The sequence below is a fragment of the Cyclopterus lumpus genome, chromosome 22 (genome assembly GCF_009769545.1).
Source record: "Cyclopterus lumpus isolate fCycLum1 chromosome 22, fCycLum1.pri, whole genome shotgun sequence".
In the NCBI taxonomy this organism is placed as follows: Eukaryota; Metazoa; Chordata; class Actinopteri; order Perciformes; family Cyclopteridae; genus Cyclopterus; species Cyclopterus lumpus.
The window spans coordinates 8,829,535-8,849,460 of NC_046987.1; the positions used below are offsets into that span (position 1 = coordinate 8,829,535).

At 41.4% G+C, this 19,926-nt stretch overlaps 5 protein-coding genes across 7 annotated transcripts in view; 4 read left to right on the forward strand and 1 right to left on the reverse strand.

Moving 5' to 3' along the window:
* The window catches only part of zdhhc14 (zinc finger DHHC-type palmitoyltransferase 14), a 40,983-nt gene extending 35,363 nt beyond the window's left edge, over window positions 1-5,620 (forward strand). For all 3 annotated transcript variants that reach the window (XM_034563156.1, XM_034563158.1, XM_034563157.1), the window contains 2 exons: window positions 715-820; window positions 4,296-5,620. In XM_034563156.1, the coding sequence (XP_034419047.1) occupies window positions 715-820; window positions 4,296-4,721 (532 nt within the window). In that variant the 3' untranslated portion in view covers window positions 4,722-5,620. The remainder of the gene's footprint in view (window positions 1-714; window positions 821-4,295) is intronic.
* A 761-nt stretch (window positions 5,621-6,381) lies between these two features.
* On the reverse strand, window positions 6,382-11,446 carry LOC117751350 (galectin-8-like). Its single transcript, XM_034563159.1, has 8 exons — window positions 11,256-11,446; window positions 10,879-10,967; window positions 9,233-9,443; window positions 8,987-9,106; window positions 8,854-8,880; window positions 7,903-7,991; window positions 7,646-7,811; window positions 6,382-7,524 (listed from the first exon to the last, which is right to left on the reverse strand). The coding sequence occupies exons 1-8, from the start codon at window positions 11,292-11,294 to the stop codon at window positions 7,375-7,377; spliced, it is 891 nt and encodes a 296-aa protein (XP_034419050.1). The 5' UTR covers window positions 11,295-11,446; the 3' UTR covers window positions 6,382-7,374.
* A 779-nt stretch (window positions 11,447-12,225) lies between these two features.
* LOC117751351 (interferon alpha-inducible protein 27-like protein 2A) lies at window positions 12,226-13,274 on the forward strand. The gene is made up of 4 exons (XM_034563160.1): window positions 12,226-12,309; window positions 12,463-12,492; window positions 12,638-12,799; window positions 13,028-13,274. Exons 1-4 carry the CDS (start codon window positions 12,300-12,302, stop codon window positions 13,120-13,122), a joined length of 297 nt encoding a protein of 98 aa, XP_034419051.1. The 5' UTR covers window positions 12,226-12,299; the 3' UTR covers window positions 13,123-13,274.
* A 2,427-nt stretch (window positions 13,275-15,701) lies between these two features.
* Window positions 15,702-17,517, forward strand: LOC117751353 (interferon alpha-inducible protein 27-like protein 2B). The gene is made up of 5 exons (XM_034563162.1): window positions 15,702-15,830; window positions 16,358-16,412; window positions 16,550-16,579; window positions 16,741-16,902; window positions 17,349-17,517. The coding sequence occupies exons 2-5, from the start codon at window positions 16,400-16,402 to the stop codon at window positions 17,426-17,428; spliced, it is 285 nt and encodes a 94-aa protein (XP_034419053.1). The 5' UTR covers window positions 15,702-15,830; window positions 16,358-16,399; the 3' UTR covers window positions 17,429-17,517.
* A 96-nt stretch (window positions 17,518-17,613) lies between these two features.
* Window positions 17,614-19,812, forward strand: LOC117751352 (interferon alpha-inducible protein 27-like protein 2A). The gene is made up of 4 exons (XM_034563161.1): window positions 17,614-18,847; window positions 19,001-19,030; window positions 19,176-19,337; window positions 19,566-19,812. Exons 1-4 carry the CDS (start codon window positions 18,838-18,840, stop codon window positions 19,658-19,660), a joined length of 297 nt encoding a protein of 98 aa, XP_034419052.1. The 5' UTR covers window positions 17,614-18,837; the 3' UTR covers window positions 19,661-19,812.
* Window positions 19,813-19,926: the final 114 nt, after the last annotated feature.

Below are 19,926 nucleotides of genomic sequence, written 5' to 3' on the forward strand. Positions count from 1 at the left end.
ACCAGCAACACAAGCTGCCTGCTGCAAGTTCCCAGAGTCTGTCTCTGTGATTGTAGCAAACCATTTCCACCTGAATCCAGTTCAATCCCACTGGAACACACTTCCTGTTAAATGATTACCCTGCTCGCACTTTTAATGCATGCACGCACTCGTGTGTGGGTTAGATCAACCAGTATCTGCCTGATAAATAGCCCTTATCACATACATCTGGCCCATAACCACACACGTGCATGTACGCATATTAAAGGTTCAGCAGGTCGTGGTCTAACCAGCTGTGTCAAAGTTCTGCAGCATTAACAATGGGACAGACTGATTCACTGCAGGGCCTCTGTGATTTATTACCAAGTTGTGATTGTATACGTTCATGTGAATGCGTGAGTAATAGATTAGTGTTTTCAGACTCGATGTCGAGGCTTGTCCTACAGCACGCTGACACGCTGTTGTCTCTCTTAACAGTGTAGTACCGCTGACGCATAAGGTCGTTGCCACTCTGCTGATCCTTCCCACCTTACATTGAGTCAACCTGGCTGTAGATGCAGTATTAGCCTGCTGTTGCAGTCAAAGTGTCCGATCATTTCATTTGTGCTTTAAGGCTTTCAGTGCTCCATAGAAATGGTTACACTGTTCTACTGTGTAAAATTCGGTTTGTTAATATTTGTGAATGAATGCTCAAAACCAGGCTTGTCTACCTTCTCTTTGTTTCTCTCTGACTAGCCTCATAGACAGACGGGGTTTTATCCAATCGGACATGCCACAGCTGGCACCACCAACCAATGGCATCTCTATGTACGGGGCCACCCAGTCTCAGCAGAGCCACATGGTAAGACGCTAACCTGACTCATTTCTCCACATTATGATCTGTCTCTCCTTCGCTGTTCTCAAAAGCTTAATTTAGTGATAATCCCGAAGACTTGACCAGTGGTTCCTGGTGGTTACAGCAAGTGTGGGTTGATACTGGAGGAAACGCTCCTTGATCTGCTACTCCGTCAGATACAACAGAAGAGCAACAGATGTATCTGTTTACAAGTGCAGCCAAACCTGGTCAGCCATGAACTGGAATCGTGCAATGAAAACTACTAAATAGAGAAATAATTACAGAAGCTAAGTATTATATTTTTTTCTCTATCCAGACCTGGGAAAGCAAGTCTTTCTCAACCCACCAGATTGAAACGGACAAAATTGCTCTGAATTGCAACGAGCGAGTCGGGCTGTAAATTAGGTCATGGAGGGGTTCTCTGTGTGTGGCTGTCTGTGCTGAAGTGGCATCACACTGTATAATTTAAATATCCCTGATTTCAACACGTTTGCTGTCTCACAGTTTATCAGTCAGAATACTATTTGTAAGATTTAGGATTTCCTCATCATGCTGATGATCTAAGTCTTGCAGTTGGTCCAAGAAAAACAATGAGCAGGAATCAGAGAAAGATAATATCTAATGAAGTGAAAGTACGTCACAGTCGGTTAACAAAGATCTCTTGTAATGTTGCAATGTCTCTTACGGTGTAGGAGAGAATAGCTGGTGTGGTGAAGAGGACATTGTTCTGACCTCACTGACTGCTGCCTGAATATAAGCAACAAGTCCACTGTTATTCAACAGTTAACCTCACACATTAAATGCTAGATTTAAGGCCCGTTCACACGCAGCTCCTAAACGTCTCTCACTGGTGCCCTCCGTCTGCGCCACAGTCATCTTGTTGTTCTCACCCATACTCAACCTCATCCTGTTAGTTCTCATTGAGGCGTCGGACATGAATGTCATGCTTCTGCAGGTCCTAAATGTGTGGACGACTTGTCTGCCATAAGAGCATTCCCGTACGTTCGCACATTTAGAAATAACTGCCATCTGTTTTCTGTCGCGGTCCTGATTAGCAGCCAGAGTTGTCCTGTTGTGCTGGCTGCTGGACATTTATGTGCACGCTGAAGCAGAGTTGGCTGTTTGCTAAATGTCCTTTTGTTACTCAGTAACATGCCACATTGAGTATTCTCATCATCCCCCTACGCCTACCGACGTAGCTCACGTCATTACGATAAATATAAATCTTTAAAGATCCAATGCGGGCTGGTCCACATTGTATTGTAACATCAAGTAGGTTTCAGAGAGGCTGCTGCCTTAATTCAGTTCAATCGTTCAAACCCTGTTTCTTTGTGAGGTACTTTTGTCTGTGATGCAGCTGAAAACAGCAGCCTAGTATGAAGAAGCCTTGCGAGCGGTTGCCATGGTAACAGTGTAACCTCGATATCATAAAACCTCCATCTGCAACTGGAGGTGTGTGTGTGGGGGGATGGGGACTTGATTGACACCAGTCATCTTAGCCTACAGTAAAAGGGTCAGTTCACCCAAATTACAAAGATTACAAAAATAGCTGATATTTTCTGGTTTTCAGCTTCTCAAAATTTATATAATTGTAAATTTAATATTTTGGTTTTGGGTTGTCCCTCAAAAGAAACAATTTGAAAACATTCTTGGGCTTTGGGAATATTCCACTTTTCTATAAGTGTTGATATTTTCTGGATGAAACAATTGAAAAACTAAGAATTGACAGATTAATAAGAAATAATGATTAGTTCCAGACTTATTTACAAATATAAGATTTGTCTCCAACCCAAGGCAATGAAGGTGAAAGGACTTAGGAGTGACGAGGACATTGTTTTTTTTGAAAGAGCTATTAATAGATGAAAATGTATTTAATATTTCAATGTAAATAAAACCAGCAATACCTGCATGGGTAAGTGATAAATTATGTTTTGTTATAAAGTGTATTTTATTTTCATACACTATTGGCCTTCTAAATCTTTCTAATTGTGGCCTTGTCTCCCTCCTTTCCTTCTTCCTCTGTCCTTTTCCTTTTGTGAGCTATTTTAATATAATGCGCGCACACACACACACAAACACAGTGCAACTTGATCAACCACCATTTCACATTGAGGGATGAGTGGCTGACAACCCATAGCCTCGTGTACAGTTTTACCACAGTTAGGTCCGTTTATTAAAGGTGGCAGCTTCCTGTTTTTCTTAATCAGGACAGTTCAACCAGTGAAAGCCAAACGGGCAACTTATCAGTCAAAGCAAGCAGTGGTGGGTTTTGTTAGGATTAACATAGTCAGCTTTAATCTGCCAACTTGTAGCTGGATTCATCTCAAAACGCGTTTTAAGATGGAACATAAATGGTGCCAGCTTTGGGAATTTCTTTTCATTTTATCTGAATTGGGTCGTATTCATCCTCCTTAAGACCGTACAATTGTTGAATTAAACTGAAGGATCCCCTCACCGCTATGAAAGCTCAGAAATTCTAAATTAAATGAATGATCTTGCACAAACTGACTTGAAAGTAGGGCTGCAACTAATCATTATGTTAATTGTCAATTCATGATTTGGCCTGTAACATGTGAGTGAAACATTTCTATAGCAATTTCCCAGAGCCGAATATGATGTCTTCACATTATCCAGCTGACCCTCCAAGATATTTACATATTAAAATAAGTGTCAAACTTGAGTAGCTGAAATAAATAAATGGTGTGATAACATCATGTCATTTTTGACTTGGAAATCAATGATCAATGATCAAAATAGTTGTTTTTCTATGGCTCAAATAAATTAATCAAGCGATGGTTTCCCCTCTGAAGGAAAATATTGTATTTCTGTCACTACAAATGTGTTTGGAGACCGCTGACATTTAGTATATTATATTTTTCTTTACAAAATGACTCCACCACTAGAATGATATAGTCCTGATGTGGCGCGTTGACTACTGTACACGGTACATCCTTGTTGCGTCATCACAAAGCCAACCAAAACATGGCCTGTGCTGCTTCACTTGCTGTCTGCTCTCCAAGGTTAGTCCATCAGCAGTCTCTGTACATGTGTCGGTCTGCCGTGGGGGGTGGACAGTGCTGACTCAGACTAGCGATGACTGTTTATAAAACACGAGTGGGCCTGAAAGTAGAAAGAGAAAGGACAAAGCGCCGTATCCTTTTTTTAACCCCTCTCAATTTTATTTACTGTACTAACATCTTTTTTTCTTTCTCTCTTTTATCCAATCACCAACCCCCTCCCCTGTTGTCTTTCCACATACTCTGTTCTTTGATCCCATGTGTCATGTCTGCTCTCATCCATCTAATTTATAACACTGCCTCTCTGTTATTTGTTTTCTATTTCCGTCTTTCACCTCCGGCATCGTATCCATCTCTCTGACTTTCAAATCCCCGTTCCTGTATTCTTCTTTCTCCTGCTTTCTGCTGCATTCTCTCAGTGTGACCAAGACCGTTGCATTCAGAGCACCAAATTCGTTTTGCAGGCCGCCGCCACGCCTCTCCTCCAGCAGCAGAGCAGCGAGCCAGTCATCCTGATGGCCTCCCCTGAAAACGGAGGCGCTTTACCCGGCCGAACTTCCCTCATCCTGGGCGGCCCCTGCACCTCACTCCCCCTCGGCCTGCCCACCCCTCCAACGTCCACCCCGAGCCTTAGCTGCCACGAGGCCACAGACATGCTGCCAATGCATGGACATAGCCACACACACAACCACAGCCACCCCCTCCAAGACCCAGTGGCCCACCACCACTTTCTCACCCCAGAGGAGGTACCCTCGCCACCAGGTATGCTTCCCTGCGGCAGCCCCATGGGTCACAGCCACACTATGCAGGCAGGCTTCTACAACCCAGCCAGCCAGGACTCATTACACGAGGACTCTGTCAGAGGATTGGTAAAGCTCAGCTCTGTCTGACAATGGGATGTAACCCCCCTCCTCCCACCGCCTCCCTCTTGAAACATGTGTCCAACCCGTGAACGTTTGGACCAGCTCGCTTTCACCCGGAATCGGCTTTCCTAACTCTCCTCAGCAGGACTTGAGAACTGAAAAGGGCTGTGGTTTAAATTCAGCTGCTAGAAAACTGAATGGAATTTAACTGAACCGAAGTGAAACCAGTTGTCCTCAGCCAATGTCTTGTCGGACCTCTCCGTTGGAACAGGGAGCGATGTTTTCTAATGTGGTGACCTGTTGGACAACTCCGACATATGCTTCTCTTTTTTCTTTTCTTTTTTACTTCAAGGGAAGCATATGCCATTATCTCCTTGAAACTGGAGAGGGGAGTTTCTTTTTCAGAGTGGCAGATGTCTGTGAGCCATGTTAGGCAAAAAAAAGATGTTTTGACAGTACGTGACATTTTTGGTCGAAATTATGAATTTCTGTCTGGATCACAGGTCTGTTTTTTTGTAAAACAAACTTTAGCCGTTTTGCCTGTTGCTGATTGGATAGTGTCTTTTGCCTTTTTTTCTTAGACATTCTCAGCAGTGCAATGGTTCATGTCATGTTGCATATCATCCTGCTTTTTCTATGTAAAACAAAAACCAAGAGACTGTTGTACTGTACCATGATTATTACAAATCTTACAAATTATTATATTTCTTGTGGATATTAATAAAACACCAACTTTTATCGGATAAGATTGCATTAATATTGAAGTTTAAAAGGCATAATGTGTGCTAATGTGAGTCATGTGGCAATAACATGTCCTTTAATGTTCATCTTGTGACTAATGCCTGTGGTCAGTAGGCATAAGACGGTATTAAAAAAACAAGCATGTCCAATGAATGTTGCTAAACATTTATGGCTGTTCAAACAAAGTTGAGACTTTCTGTAGACTTTTCTGTCTCTCATTCGTCCTGACAGTCCTGGTGAGAGATACAGACTAAACCAATTCCCAGTTCACACTAATATTAATTGAATGTTATTGTGGGCACTTACCTGACTAACAGTCGTTGTTGAAGGTGTCTGACAGTAAATCAACATTTAATTATCTTCTACCACCTTGTGGTTATATGGGAGTACTGCAGGTGATGGTGTAGTTCTTTTCATTAAACTACATTTTACAAGTAGACACCTACACTGACTGACTTACTTATGTAACTTTAAACTGCAGTAACCAATAGCCCTATCTTACACACAGATCAAATGACATGTAATGTGAATGGGTTGTTAGTGAGGAACATACTGAATTGTTTTGGATTTTCCCAGCCTGTAACTTTACTGTTTTTGGTTAATCCTGTCTGCTCTTATCAACCTTGTTTCCAGATGTAGCAGGCAGCTGTTTTCACTCCAAAAACAAACACAACCATGTGTTGCCACTCAGCACCAGATGGCTGTCAAAGTGAAGTATTTAGCTAAATGCCCAAAAGGGCTGAGAGTGAATATTAGGCGTGCATTCATCTGGTAGACACTGACATGACTCAAATAAATGCTAATATTGATGTGAGGTTTAAAAAAAAAAAGAAGGCCCTTTTGGCCAACAGGTTCACTCCAAGATCAATGTGGAAATATCTGTTACCCCCTAGTGGTCATTAATATAGATTAATGCAGGTTTAACTCAAACCATCTACACGTGTGAAACAGTGGAATTATAATAACACATTTATTTGTTAATAAATCATGTATGATACATAGGCAAGGTTTTTTTAATATATTTTACAACAACAGACAATGCAAAAAAGACATTGGGAAATAAATATCCCATATTTTCTTTTCCTTGAGACAAGATAAGGTCACAGATGCAGGATTTTACTATATTCTACAGCTTGCATACAGATTGCAACATGTCATTCACTAGGTTATTGAAATAATATTTTAAACTGAACCTGTACTGCACTGTGCTTGACCATTATGTTCAATTGATTTAAATGTCACAGGACGCTTTCATATGTTAAAGAATCCAGAGGATTATGACCTTTTATAGCAGAAAATAAAGAGTGAAAGACATGTGGGTGTGTCCTAAGTAGGCATGTCCTATTAGATCAAAAGAAAAATTCTCCCTTAAAATAGTAATTATTTAGTAATGACAAATGTTTCAACGTTTTCTGTACAATAAATGAGTCGACATCGGGCCTTGCTCCAAAAGCATGGAGCCCTTCAATTGAGTTCATTGTTTGTCTTGGCATTTAAACCAAGCCACGTGCTTATTAACATTTGCAATATTTCCAGTTTTATTATACAGTCCATTAGGGGCGTATCACAGCAGAGGCTAGAGGCGGTATAAGAAATTCAACCAAGGCAAACTTGACTTGTAAACGATCGTGGCGCCTCACGGCCTGATGCTCCAACACAGCTAACTTTCATGCATCAGTCGTCGAGCCAGGGCTGGAAACATGGACCATAATACTCCATGGAAGGGCCGGTCTATGCTCCTTGGTCACCAAAATGCTAGACTATCTTAAATCAGTGACCTGTGGTTGCTGCAAATCCTAACCTGACCTGAGGTCAGTACAGGACTGGCCGTTTTCAGCATCCATTTTTTGGGTCATTGTGGCTAAGCTAATGTAGCATCGATAACCAGAACACAACAGCATCTGTAACGCTGGCTTCCGTGGAAGTCTCGAGTCCCAAGTCACCACAGTTTCACATCATTGAGCTCCAGGTCCCCCATGATCTCCAGCTGGTCAATGCTGCTCAGGTCCTGCACCCGGTGTCTGAACTCAAACAAGTGGGAGCCGTTCACTGCCAGCTTGAACTGATGAGGCTGACAGAGGACGAGAATCTGAGAACACAAAACACTGCGGAATAGTCAATCATTACGCAGCTCGCGGGCATATGGAGAATGAATGGGAGATCAACTTGGGATTGAGGTGGCAGCAGCGTAGGTTGCAGGCGGTTCATACCTCGAAGTACTCCCCTGACGAAAAGGGAAAGAAGGGCAGCTCCTGCTCCTCCTGTCCCCAGGATTCACTCAGGTACGAGTTCCTGATGAACGCACACGACTTCATGCGAGCGTTGAGGTGGAGAGCGATGTTCTCCGTCCTGCTGTTGCGGAGGTTCACTGTAAAACTGGAAGAAACGTGGATTTAAAAAAAAAAAAAAAGTTTTTTTTAAAGAAAGTCAAGTTACCGCAGGTAAATTCAATGAGTTATGACTTTACCTGTGAGGGTACATGCTGACCTGTCCTTTGATTGTGATGTGCTGTCCGGGGCTCAGTCCTTTGAGTACACTGCCTTTATAAGGGAGGCTCTGGAATGAGAATACAACGGTTGAAACATTTTATACCATTGTTTTTACCATCGTGAGAAATGCCAGATCTAACTTATGTCTTTAGAGGCCTTATTTGTCTAGGCAACAATCCAAAACCCAAAGACATTCAGTTGACTAGCATATAATCAGCAGTATATAAAAGTAGTAAATCATCACTCTTGAAAAGCATGAACCAGAAAATGTGTCACTTTTCCTGAAGAATTACTTGATTTGCAAAAGCCAGTACATTTTTTGCCAATCAATGAATCCAATGATCAACTAATTGTTGCCCGTCTGACTCCGAGACCTCTTAGAAATCTATTTTAAATCAACCCTTTTTTAAAAATGTAATCTTTATTTTGACACCATTAAAAATGTTCTTTTATGAAGTTAGTTTATTAACGGGCTAAACTGAGGAACATCATTACACGGGGAGAAGCAATGCAACAGAGTATGTACCGAGGACATCTACGATCTGGGAATGTCGCTTTAACGCTAAAAAGAACTGAGACATGAGTAGTCTGATTATTACCAACATTTCGGGTGCTTTCGCTTTTACCTCCAAATAATATGGTTTAGATCATCCAAACTGGTTTGTTTACAACCCGTCTGACTGCCTGAGGGCAAACTGGTTTTGCTCAACAGGACTTTTGTTACGATGTGTGTGTGTGTGTGTGTGTTTTTCCAGACCTAGAAAATTACTTTAATAAACCAGAGTTTCCTTTTAAATGCTCAAGCGCTGCATTGATCATTCTTCAGCGCACAAACAAAAGAATCATTTAGAGAGAATTATCCAGTTTTCATGGCATCCCAAGACACATTGAGGCCCAGCGGCTTTATGTAGGTGAAAGGAAAAACTCACCAAGTCACCCGATTCTGAATATATTGCCTGGCGGAAAGAAAAGAAATGATAGGAACACATTTAGAAATGATGAATCAGATATGTATAAAAAAAAGAAACCTATTGAAGTAATCAACGAGGACAATGTTCTTACCGAGTTTGGGATATAGCCAATAGCGTGCACCGTGACGTTCCCAGAAATAGAAAACGTGTCCACCCTGTTTAGTGGGATTTTGTGCTTGTATTCCAGCAGGTGAGTACCATTTACTGCCACCTATGGGTGAAGACAAGCATTTTACTATTCTATTTTTCTATAAATCAAATTCCATAATTTGTATTTTCTTAAGGTACAACATGGGTTCATTAATGCCTTCGTGCTAAACAGCATGTGCTCACTGACCTTGTAGGCGTCTTCGTGCACCAGGATGATGGTCTCGAAGGGCGCTCCGCGCTTGTAGGGCAGCTGATGGAGCGTTTCCTCTTTGCCCCAGCTCTCCTGCAGCAGGGAGTTACACACCACACTGGGCGAGCCTTTGAAGCGAGGGCTGAAGTGGAGGGCGACGTCAGAGCGCGGCTTGGTGCTGCAGCCGCTTGACAGGTCGACCTGGAACCTGCAGAGAGGGAGCACAAAGAGGCCGGATTATTAAAGAGGCAAAGGAGGCGCCTGCCCGGGAGCGTCAGAGTTCACTTCATGTCAAACGGTTGGGGAGCTCGCACCTCCTTAAAAAAGGAAAGCTTGCTGATTTTCAACCATCTCTACCTATCGGAGTGAGGTGGATATAGTGTGAAGAACGCCTGCAGTTGTTCCTGATGTTGTGTTTCTGGGGCGCAGCTGGAGAATGTCTTGTTCCTCCGTATCCCAGAATACTCGGTATATGAAAGAACTACAGTGTGCTACAGTCAGCTTAGGTAGCTTCCTTGTTCTCGTCGCTTGCATTACGTTTCCAACAGCAAAGTGGCATCCTAAAATGAGTGCAGAAGATTTGTTACTGTGTATTCAGCTCGAGGCTGCAGCGGGGAGGATATGAGGGGGGAATCGGAGACGTCGGTTTGAATGTTGTGTGTTTTACCAGTTGAGTTAAGCCCGTCCTTAGTTCTGTGTACAAGTTTAAATTCAGAGGGTGTGTGGTTGTATTTTTTGTTTTAGGTGTAAGAATATTTCCTTCATTTATGTTTTGTGAGTTTATTTAAAAGATGCCGTGAAATGAATCCTGGTACATGTCGCCACACTGAATCTCTTCAAGTGCCATATTAACAAAGGCAGGTCCTCGCCCAGAGGCCCTGTGTCTACATCTAGTTCTAGATCTTTTTGACCAAAACATTTCTATGACTAAACAGGTGGAGAAATGAACTTAGCTCAAATTGATTGTTTTGGTTTGCTCTCTCATGGTACATATTCATTAGTGAGATTGTCTTTAATCAATCTACCATTACTGACAACAGAGGCCCCCGAACGCGGTAATCCAGAGGGTTTAAACCACAATCTACATTTATAATGCGTAGGTTTCCATGTATCTTTGATAAAATTATATCTTTAGGAGCTAATGATATTCCACTATTTCCACACAAGACCAGTGGGTCCCGTAGGGGAGGCTTCTTGTTTGTTTGAAAAAATAGACAATTTTTCATTGTCTATTTGTTTCACTGCCTGAAAAAAGAAGCCTCCATTAACACAAAGCCAAAAATAAATACTTCACCAAATTAACTTAATTGGAATATCTATCTGAAAACAGAAATATAACATAGTTCAGCTGACTTTGTTTGTTGGCCCGATTGAGAACAGACCTATACATTTGAGATAATATTGATGCCACAGTGGTTGTAATTCATGGGTGTATTCATTTGCCAGTGTATGTGTATTGAGGGTTTGGGGGTGCCTCAAAAAGAAATCACTCCGAGTTAGTGCAATGGCTTAAAATATTCACACCAATGAACTAGACAACTAAATAAAGCATCACATGTTTTGGGTTTACCAAACACATCTTTGACATATCCATAAAGATGGCTCTTCATGTGTACATTTATCTCATTCAATCAGCATCTTACCTGTCAGCATCCGGGGGCACAGTGCCCTGGATGATGATGATCTCCCCAGGGTGCATACCTCCAGGTATGGGCCCTGTGTATGGGATCACCTGAGGTGGAGAGTTGACGTTAAAGCACTGGATATGTGTGCACCGACAGCAACTGCAGACATGCTACCTGAAGCTGGGAGCTAAATGGAAACGCCTCTGGCCGGAATACACTCTGACCGTCAGATAAGTCGGATTAGTTCACGTGCAGGCCGTTGATAGACTGCTGCTGCTGCACAAACCTACTGTTTAGCTGTATCGTAAGCTGTATCGTAAGCTACATGAGGGTCTATTGATCATGGCATGATGGCATCAGAGGGCTGATGTGGATAATAAAAATAAGCCTCTTACCGGGTTCAGGACCGTGTGTTTCGCATTCGCCACAGACATCGGGCTTCTTGTGTCGGACTACAACATGCAGCTCTGCTGGAAGACAACCGTGTCCGCGGTGTCTGGGCTCAACACGACCGGGTTGTAGCTCTCCTGCACTACACGGGGGTGACGGCAGTGTGCATCTTCACTCCATCAGCCCTGAACACCGCGCGCATGCGCCAATCCTACCACGTGATCAGCTCCGCCGAACAACAACGGAGGCCCACATTTGAGGGAAAAAAAACCTACTAGCTGCATCATTCCAAAGAGATAATCATAATAAGTGTTTTTTACAAGGCGAACCTGTAACTTTTTTAATTTGTGCTGTGTGCCATCTTCATTTAATCTTAACCAGTAACATAGGCTGATATTTACACATCTGGAGTATTCTCACAAGTGTTTACTATTATTATGACACCAACATTATTCAAATAGCCCTTGTGGTAGAGGAGATACACCCTTTTTCAGTTTGGGTATGTTTTATGTGCAGAATCCTAAAGAAATAGGCTGGGGTGGTATGCTGATCATGAAAGCATAAGGGAAGAAATGCCTCGAATGCTTATAAACTTGGTTTATATAAATATAAATGTTGAAGACATTTATCCTCACAGTAGCTGCATGCTTTACATGCTGGAATAACACTATTGTGATCTTTTAAGTATAAATACTTAACATTGCACTTTACTCTTTAAAAAATAAAATGTATCCCCTCCGAGAACAAAACATTATTTTCTTCCGTGTCTTGAAGATGAAAGTTTGACCTGAATGCAGGTTTGAAGGAGCAGTCAGAACTAAACTGGTTTAGCAACTCTTTAGTGTTTCTGTCTTTTGTCTTTGTTCATATGTTCCACATATCGGGATGACATACCACCTCAGACATTGTAAATACGTCAGTCTATTTGGGTTAAGTGGACTCTGTGACGCCCTCTTTAGTTCAGATTCGTAGTTTCATTTCATGAGAAATGAAACTCACCCTCAGCATATAAAGCCTGCCCAGTCGTCCAGAGCCCAGTAGACAGAGAGATGGGGCTGTGTGAGTATCACTGTTCCTTTCACAATACTGATGTATTATTTTAATGCGCTGACACTTCTACTTCTATGCTTTTCTTATAAAACCACAGAACATGTCTCTGATTATGCCAGATGAAGTGCAAATGATGATTTCGGTTCTCATCCTGTGTTTCAGTAACGTTCGTGGCTTTGGGAGGAGGAGCAGGTAAGACTTTGAACAGCCTTTATGAAAGAAATGGGTTTACTTTTCCCACTGATTTGAACAGTTTTATTGTAAATGCATTATCCATTTTTAAAGTGGCCTCGACAAAGTAGCACACTATACTTTACACATGATTGTCCTTGTGCAGTGGTTGGTTTGGTCGGGGCTCCTATTGTTCTGGGGGCCGTAGGTTTCACCTCAGTTGGGATAGCAGCAGGCTCCTATGCTGCGAGCATGATGTCGGCTGCTGCTGTCGCTAACGGGGGAGTAGTGACCGCCGGAAGCACAGTGGCTGTTTTGCAGGCAATGGGTAAACACCGTTAATTGTTTTTTTAAATGAATTTGAATCTTGTGGTTTTAACAGTTGTATCATAATGGTCATTTTGCATTGTCATAATAGAAATGTGCATCTTTGGGTATACAGTGTGAGGTCGACTTTAATGTACTGTGTATGATATCATGGTGTTAGTGTTTTTAGCTTGAGGACTAGACTTGTCTGTAGCCCCATCATCCTGACGTCATATTCCTCTTGTTGTAGGTGCAGCTGGTTTGACAGCAGCTGCCAATGTGGCTGCAGCCACCGCGGGAGCAGGCGTCGGAGGAGCTGCGTTAGGACTGGCTGCACTTATTTGAAAATCATGAAGGATCAATTTACATTTTTAAGCACTTTTCTTCTTCAACTTATGCCAATTAGGAGGCAATTGGAAATTACACCACTACCTTTACAGCACTTGTGTAATCTCGGACAATTTAAATGTTTTGTTCAATAAATCTGCGTAACATCAGTGGGTCTTCTGTACATATCTGTGTTCCTCATAAGGTCCTGTGGTGGCAAATGTACCTTACCGGCTGCTGAAATGACGAATATCATAAAACAGAATTTGAAATTATTTAGTCTTGCAAGAAGAGACACAGTTATACAGATAACAGGAGTCTGTAAACACTCCAGAGTCACACAGAGTTTAGGGAGTCACCAGGTGGCTATTGCTGCATGATGACCCACAAGTCACCCAATGCAGGCATTGATATGCACAATAACAGCTTGTATACCAGTTCACTAAGATATATAATATACTCTCTAATATATGTTAATAATCCTATTGAGGTTCACGTTAACTGTTGAATATTGATCAAACTTTGACTTCTGGACACAATAACATAAGCTATTAAAGCAACTGGCTTCAGCAAATATGCTGTTCAAATGACTGGTCGGTTTTATTTAAATACCGGTGGGCTCCTCGCAAATTAAATTAAATCCTATATTCATTTAATTGGAGAACAACCGGATGGCATTTACATGCACTAATAGTTCAGAAACACAATAAAAACGAAAACGAAAAGTTAGTATTCGTTAATAAGTGCAGTAGTTTTAAAGAATTATGAATTGTTAATTAAATAACTTTCGCTTCCGGTTATTCGATGACGCCGTAGTTTTAATCTTTGGTTAAGTCCAGATGCATGAGTCGCTGGTGCGGCTCTCCATTTACACATCCATGGTTAACGGTTGGCGCCATCTTGTGTTCAGATTTATTGTTGCACACATGCAGGCGTGCATTGGGTTTTAAAGAAGGTCTTTACTTCTGAAAGCACAGAAATACAAGCACATCAGTTTTGTGAGACCATCAGAGCTGGAACAATAAACAATGGTAACCATGTGATGTGTTAAGATTAAATGTCTGGCAAACAACAGTAATTTAGCATTCTCACAATATATTACTAATCTTACGTAACTGGTGCAGTATTCAACAACTTGTAGTATTTAGGTAGGCTCCAATTGAATCATACGAACCACACTGTGATGCCAGTGGTTCATGTAGCTTGAGAACAAGACTCTCTCAGCTTCTTTGTAGCTCCATATTCTGATATATAACCTGTGTGATCTTGCTCTAGGTGCAGCCGGTCTGGCAGGAGCCACTGCAGCTGTGTTCACCGTTGGTTCAGCTTAATCTGCAGTTAAATCTATTTTTATCATTTGGCGAAATAAAAGAGCTAATTGAAAATTAAATTGGCTCGCTTACTAAACAGCACTTTTGTGATCTCTGACAACTGACATGTGTTTGTTCTCTGCTTCCTACACAAGCAATGCTATCAAGCTCTCAGGACATTGACATCAACCCCTGCATGCCATTGAATCTGGAGCTTCCTGTGGGAAAGGAGACAGTGGGTTAAGGCCCAGGTCTGTGTCCTATCACACAGACTCTTCTTCACATCATCTTCATTTCTGATCCTTGCATTGTAATAAAAACTTGTGTCCGGTCCATAGTCGTGAATGCAATATCTAAGCAATGACTGGAAGGAATTTCTTCAAATTTGGCATAAACGTCCACCTGGGTTCAAGGTTCAAGAATTAACTGATTCGAATTTGGTTGTCAAAGGTCACGGTCACTGTGACCTGGAGGTACACTGCAGCTTGACTTGTTAGCGGAGCCAAACAACTAGTGGAGATAATTCTAGTGTTTCATGCTGTACTGAAAACAAATTCCACTAACTCTGAATGTGTGGCTGTTAAAGTGAAGTGAAATGAAATGTTATCCCCGTAGTGGCGCTATAGAGGAAAAGTCAGAACACCAAAGTCATCTTCATCCTCTAGGGACCATAAATATGTGTACAACAATTCATGGAAATCTACCCAACACTTGTTGAGATATTTCAGGCTTGATGTCAATGCAGTTATTAGTTATAGGTCACTGCAGCCGTGCCTATGTGATGTTCATCGGACAAGTTAAACAGAAAATAATTTCGATATTGAGCGTCTAACTTTTTGTAAAGAGCAGATGAGCTTCTGTTTCCACTAAACACAACATAAAGGCACTTTGACCTGAGGAAGCGTTGCTGCCACTGATACATTTCATTTAGCTCGTTCAGCATTACATCAAGGTGTTTTCACAGAGTCGTTCATCATATGAATGAAATGATGGAGAATTAAATTATTATGTATTCGGCCATTAGATATGACTTGGCACATATATTCATTTAAAAGTTTTTAATTCAATTCTCCACTTGTATTGCAATCAGCTGTTGATAGACATGGACATAAAAGGTGAAGACATGTTCTCCTCAAAGTAGCCGCAGGTTTGCGGTAAGTTTTGTTTTAATAAAACAATAATAGAAAAGTTCAAATGACAGACATGCCTCATGTAAATACTCTTCGATACTGTCCGTCAGACTTAGATATAATACATGAAGCTGGTTTTCATGTTGGCTCCTGCGAAGCTGTTTAATTTCTACATTATAAAGACGTGCTTTTATTTTGAACGGTAGGGGAAATAGATCAAGACGGAATATCAATAACGGAAGCTGTGTCGTCCCAAAGAAAGATACTTTTCATATAAGAACTCACGGTTTGTCTATTGTTATTGATAATGATATTGAGTTATTATATTGTATATATTTGTGTTTTCCTTAGTTGGGTGAACGTGTGTTGAAGTGAAGCTACAAATGGTGCGTTGTTGGTTGAATGTACCGTAATCCAACTGCGTCACGCTAGCTGGCTGGTCCCGGATCAGTTGCGACTCGGGTTAGTCTGTTAGCTGCATCATGGAAGTGTCGTATCACTCCTGTGAAAGTCGAGTGCCTCTAGCACCCTGTCTGAGCTTATCGTGTTGTTAAGAACAAATAGTATAATGCTTAGTTTTTACTGTGACGATGTGTTCAAGGCGTGTTTTTGGGTCGGACGTTACAGTATCATCAATAAAGCCCCTGTGAACCATCAGTTGGAGAGTTAGAGGATCATTCACCATCCGTACATTATTTTAATTTGCCTTTCATTTTCTGTTCTTCGATTAAACACGTTTTAAGTGCAATACAAGTTATTCCTTTGGTTAATAGAGTTTGTTTCATAAGTTACCGTCTGTCCTCTTTTGTCCAGATTGAACCGTGCGTCGTTTCTCCAGACACTCAAGGAAGACACATGGATCCTTTGAGTGAGCATCTGGTCCTTTGGCAATAATATATTTCATCTAAAGTACTGATTCTTTAACTTGTATGGTTTCCGAATGAACATATAGTGATGATTGTAACCATGTCGTTGATCAAGCCAGCTGTTTATCTTGTGTTTCAGTGAAGGCTGCGGCCATTGGAGCGGGAGCATGTAAGACTTTGGGAGCCTTCATCACAGTGTTTACTTTTTCAATTGAACGTCACACACCATGTCGAAAAATTATGCTACACCTGTATCGTGAACGATCTATCTTGAAGTGGCCAAACAAATCGTAACACAGTTTCCTCTGCTGCGCTGTTGCCCATGCGCAGTAGGTGCTGTTGTCCTGGCTCCTGTTGCTCTGGCAGCAGCAGGTTTCACAGCAGCTGGAATAGCAGCTGGCTCCATCGGTGCGAAAATGATGTCGACCGCTGCAGTCGCTAACGGGGGAGGAGTGGCAGCAGGAGGGCTGGTGGCTGGTTTGCAGGCAATGGGTAAACATCTCAACGATATATTGTTAAGGTAGTTTTTAACTGTTGTGTCATAATGGTGAGATGATCAGTGCTGGAACAATAACAAAAGGAGGATCACGTGCTGTGTTACTTTTCAAAATGCCCAAAAACACAAGATCCCAGGTGTGTTTGGTACAAAACAGTAATGTAACATTGTCACAATAGAGATTACAAAGCGTGTGTAGATAGTTAGTGCAGTAAGTATACATTGTGATGACAATAGTTCCACTGTTTCATTCAGTCGTCTAGCTTGAGAACAATACTTTTAGTTTTTGTATCTTAATGGTGGGATGATCATTGCTGGAATGATAAGCACAGGGGCATTATGTGCCCTATTATGTCTTTTGAAGTATCACGACATCCTACACTGTTGTCTGTCTCTGTAGCGCCACATTATACTACCTGTTAAATCGTGCTTGTAGGTGCAGCTGGTCTGTCAGGAGCTGCGACTGCAGCTGTGGCAGGCACTGGAGCAGCAGTGGGATGGCTGGCGAGCTTCTTCCGCTGAAGAAAAGTGCACCAGTGTACCTACTAAACAACTCATGTGATGTCAGACTTCTCCAATGTTGTGTTCAATACATCTGTGTAACCTATGAACGACTCTGGTTCTTGTGTGTCATCTGTAAACTTTTACTTTCCTCATCATGTCCACCAAAAAGGACTGAGTGAGTGATTGGAAGGTTCATTAGCTTTTTTTTTTTTTTTTTTTTTTTTTAAATGAAAGGAGCATTTTTTTTCTGGTCACAGTTAAGTTGTGGACCATAAAACCCAAATACGAATGAAAGATACGATAAAGCTGAGGGGACCTGCATAGTCGGGACATTATCAGCTGTGTGTTTATAGGATCATGTCAATCCGGGCTGTGTCTTATCACATTGGCTCCTCTCCTTAGACACTAACAATTTCACACCCCAAGATAATTCAGTCACCATTCTTAATCTTTTACACCCCACGGCCCCCAAATAAGGGGGCAAATTAGGGGACTCTGGAAAGATAATGATAAAATAATATCATGATGTTTCACATCAAATTAAACAGCAGAACGTAAGCTACAGTAATTTGTAAGCCGTTTTCAAATGCTACAAAAACAACTCACAATAGTAAAAATAAGAACTCAAGTATCATATTCATAATTTATGAAAGAGATAATCATATGAAAGAGATAATCAACATATAAGTGTTTTTTACAAGGCGAACCTGTAACTTTTTTAATTTGTGCTGTGTGCCATCTTCATTTAATCTTAACCAGTAACATAGGCTGATATTTACACATCTGGAGTATTCTCACAAGTGTTTACTATTATTATGACACCAACATTATTCAAATAGCCCTTGTGGTAGAGGAGATACACCCTTTTTCAGTTTGGGTATGTTTTATGTGCAGAATCCTAAAGAAATAGGCTGGGGTGGTATGCTGATCATGAAAGCATAAGGGAAGAAATGCCTCGAATGCTTATAAACTTGGTTTATATAAATATAAATGTTGAAGACATTTATCCTCACAGTAGCTGCATGCTTTACATGCTGGAATAACACTATTGTGATCTTTTAAGTATAAATACTTAACATTGCACTTTACTCTTTAAAAAATAAAATGTATCCCCTCCGAGAACAAAACATTATTTTCTTCCGTGTCTTGAAGATGAAAGTTTGACCTGAATGCAGGTTTGAAGGAGCAGTCAGAACTAAACTGGTTTAGCAACTCTTTAGTGTTTCTGTCTTTTGTCTTTGTTCATATGTTCCACATATCGGGATGACATACCACCTCAGACATTGTAAATACGTCAGTCTATTTGGGTTAAGTGGACTCTGTGACGCCCTCTTTAGTTCAGATTCGTAGTTTCATTTCATGAGAAATGAAACTCACCCTCAGCATATAAAGCCTGCCCAGTCGTCCAGAGTCCAGTAGACAGAGAGATGGGGCTGTGTGAGTATCACTGTTCCTTTCACAATACTGATGTATTATTTTAATGCGCTGACACTTCTACTTCTATGCTTTTCTTATAAAACCACAGAACATGTCTCTGATTATGCCAGATGAAGTGCAAATGATGATTTCGGTTCTCATCCTGTGTTTCAGTAACGTTCGTGGCTTTGGGAGGAGGAGCAGGTAAGACTTTGAACAGCCTTTATGAAAGAAATGGGTTTACTTTTCCCACTGATTTGAACAGTTTTATTGTAAATGCATTATCCATTTTTAAAGTGGCCTCGACAAAGTAGCACACTATACTTTACACATGATTGTCCTTGTGCAGTGGTTGGTTTGGTCGGGGCTCCTATTGTTCTGGGGGCCGTAGGTTTCACCTCAGTTGGGATAGCAGCAGGCTCCTATGCTGCGAGCATGATGTCGGCTGCTGCTGTCGCTAACGGGGGAGTAGGGACCGCCGGAAGCACAGTGGCTGTTTTGCAGGCAATGGGTAAACACCGTTAATTGTTTTTTTAAATGAATTTGAATCTTGTGGTTTTAACAGTTGTATCATAATGGTCATTTTGCATTGTCATAATAGAAATGTGCATCTTTGGGTATACAGTGTGAGGTCGACTTTAATGTACTGTGTATGATATCATGGTGTTAGTGTTTTTAGCTTGAGGACTAGACTTGTCTGTAGCCCCATCATCCTGACGTCATATTCCTCTTGTTGTAGGTGCAGCTGGTTTGACAGCAGCTGCCAATGTGGCTGCAGCCACCACGGGAGCAGGCGTCGGAGGAGCTGCGTTAGGACTGGCTGCACTTATTTGAAAATCATGAAGGATCAATTTACATTTTTAAGCACTTTTCTTCTTCAACTTATGCCAATTAGGAGGCAATTGGAAATTACACCACTACCTTTACAGCACTTGTGTAATCTCGGACAATTTAAATGTTTTGTTCAATAAATCTGCGTAACATCAGTGGGTCTTCTGTACATATCTGTGTTCCTCATAAGGTCCTGTGGTGGCAAATGTACCTTACCGGCTGCTGAAATGACGAATATCATAAAACAGAATTTGAAATTATTTAGTCTT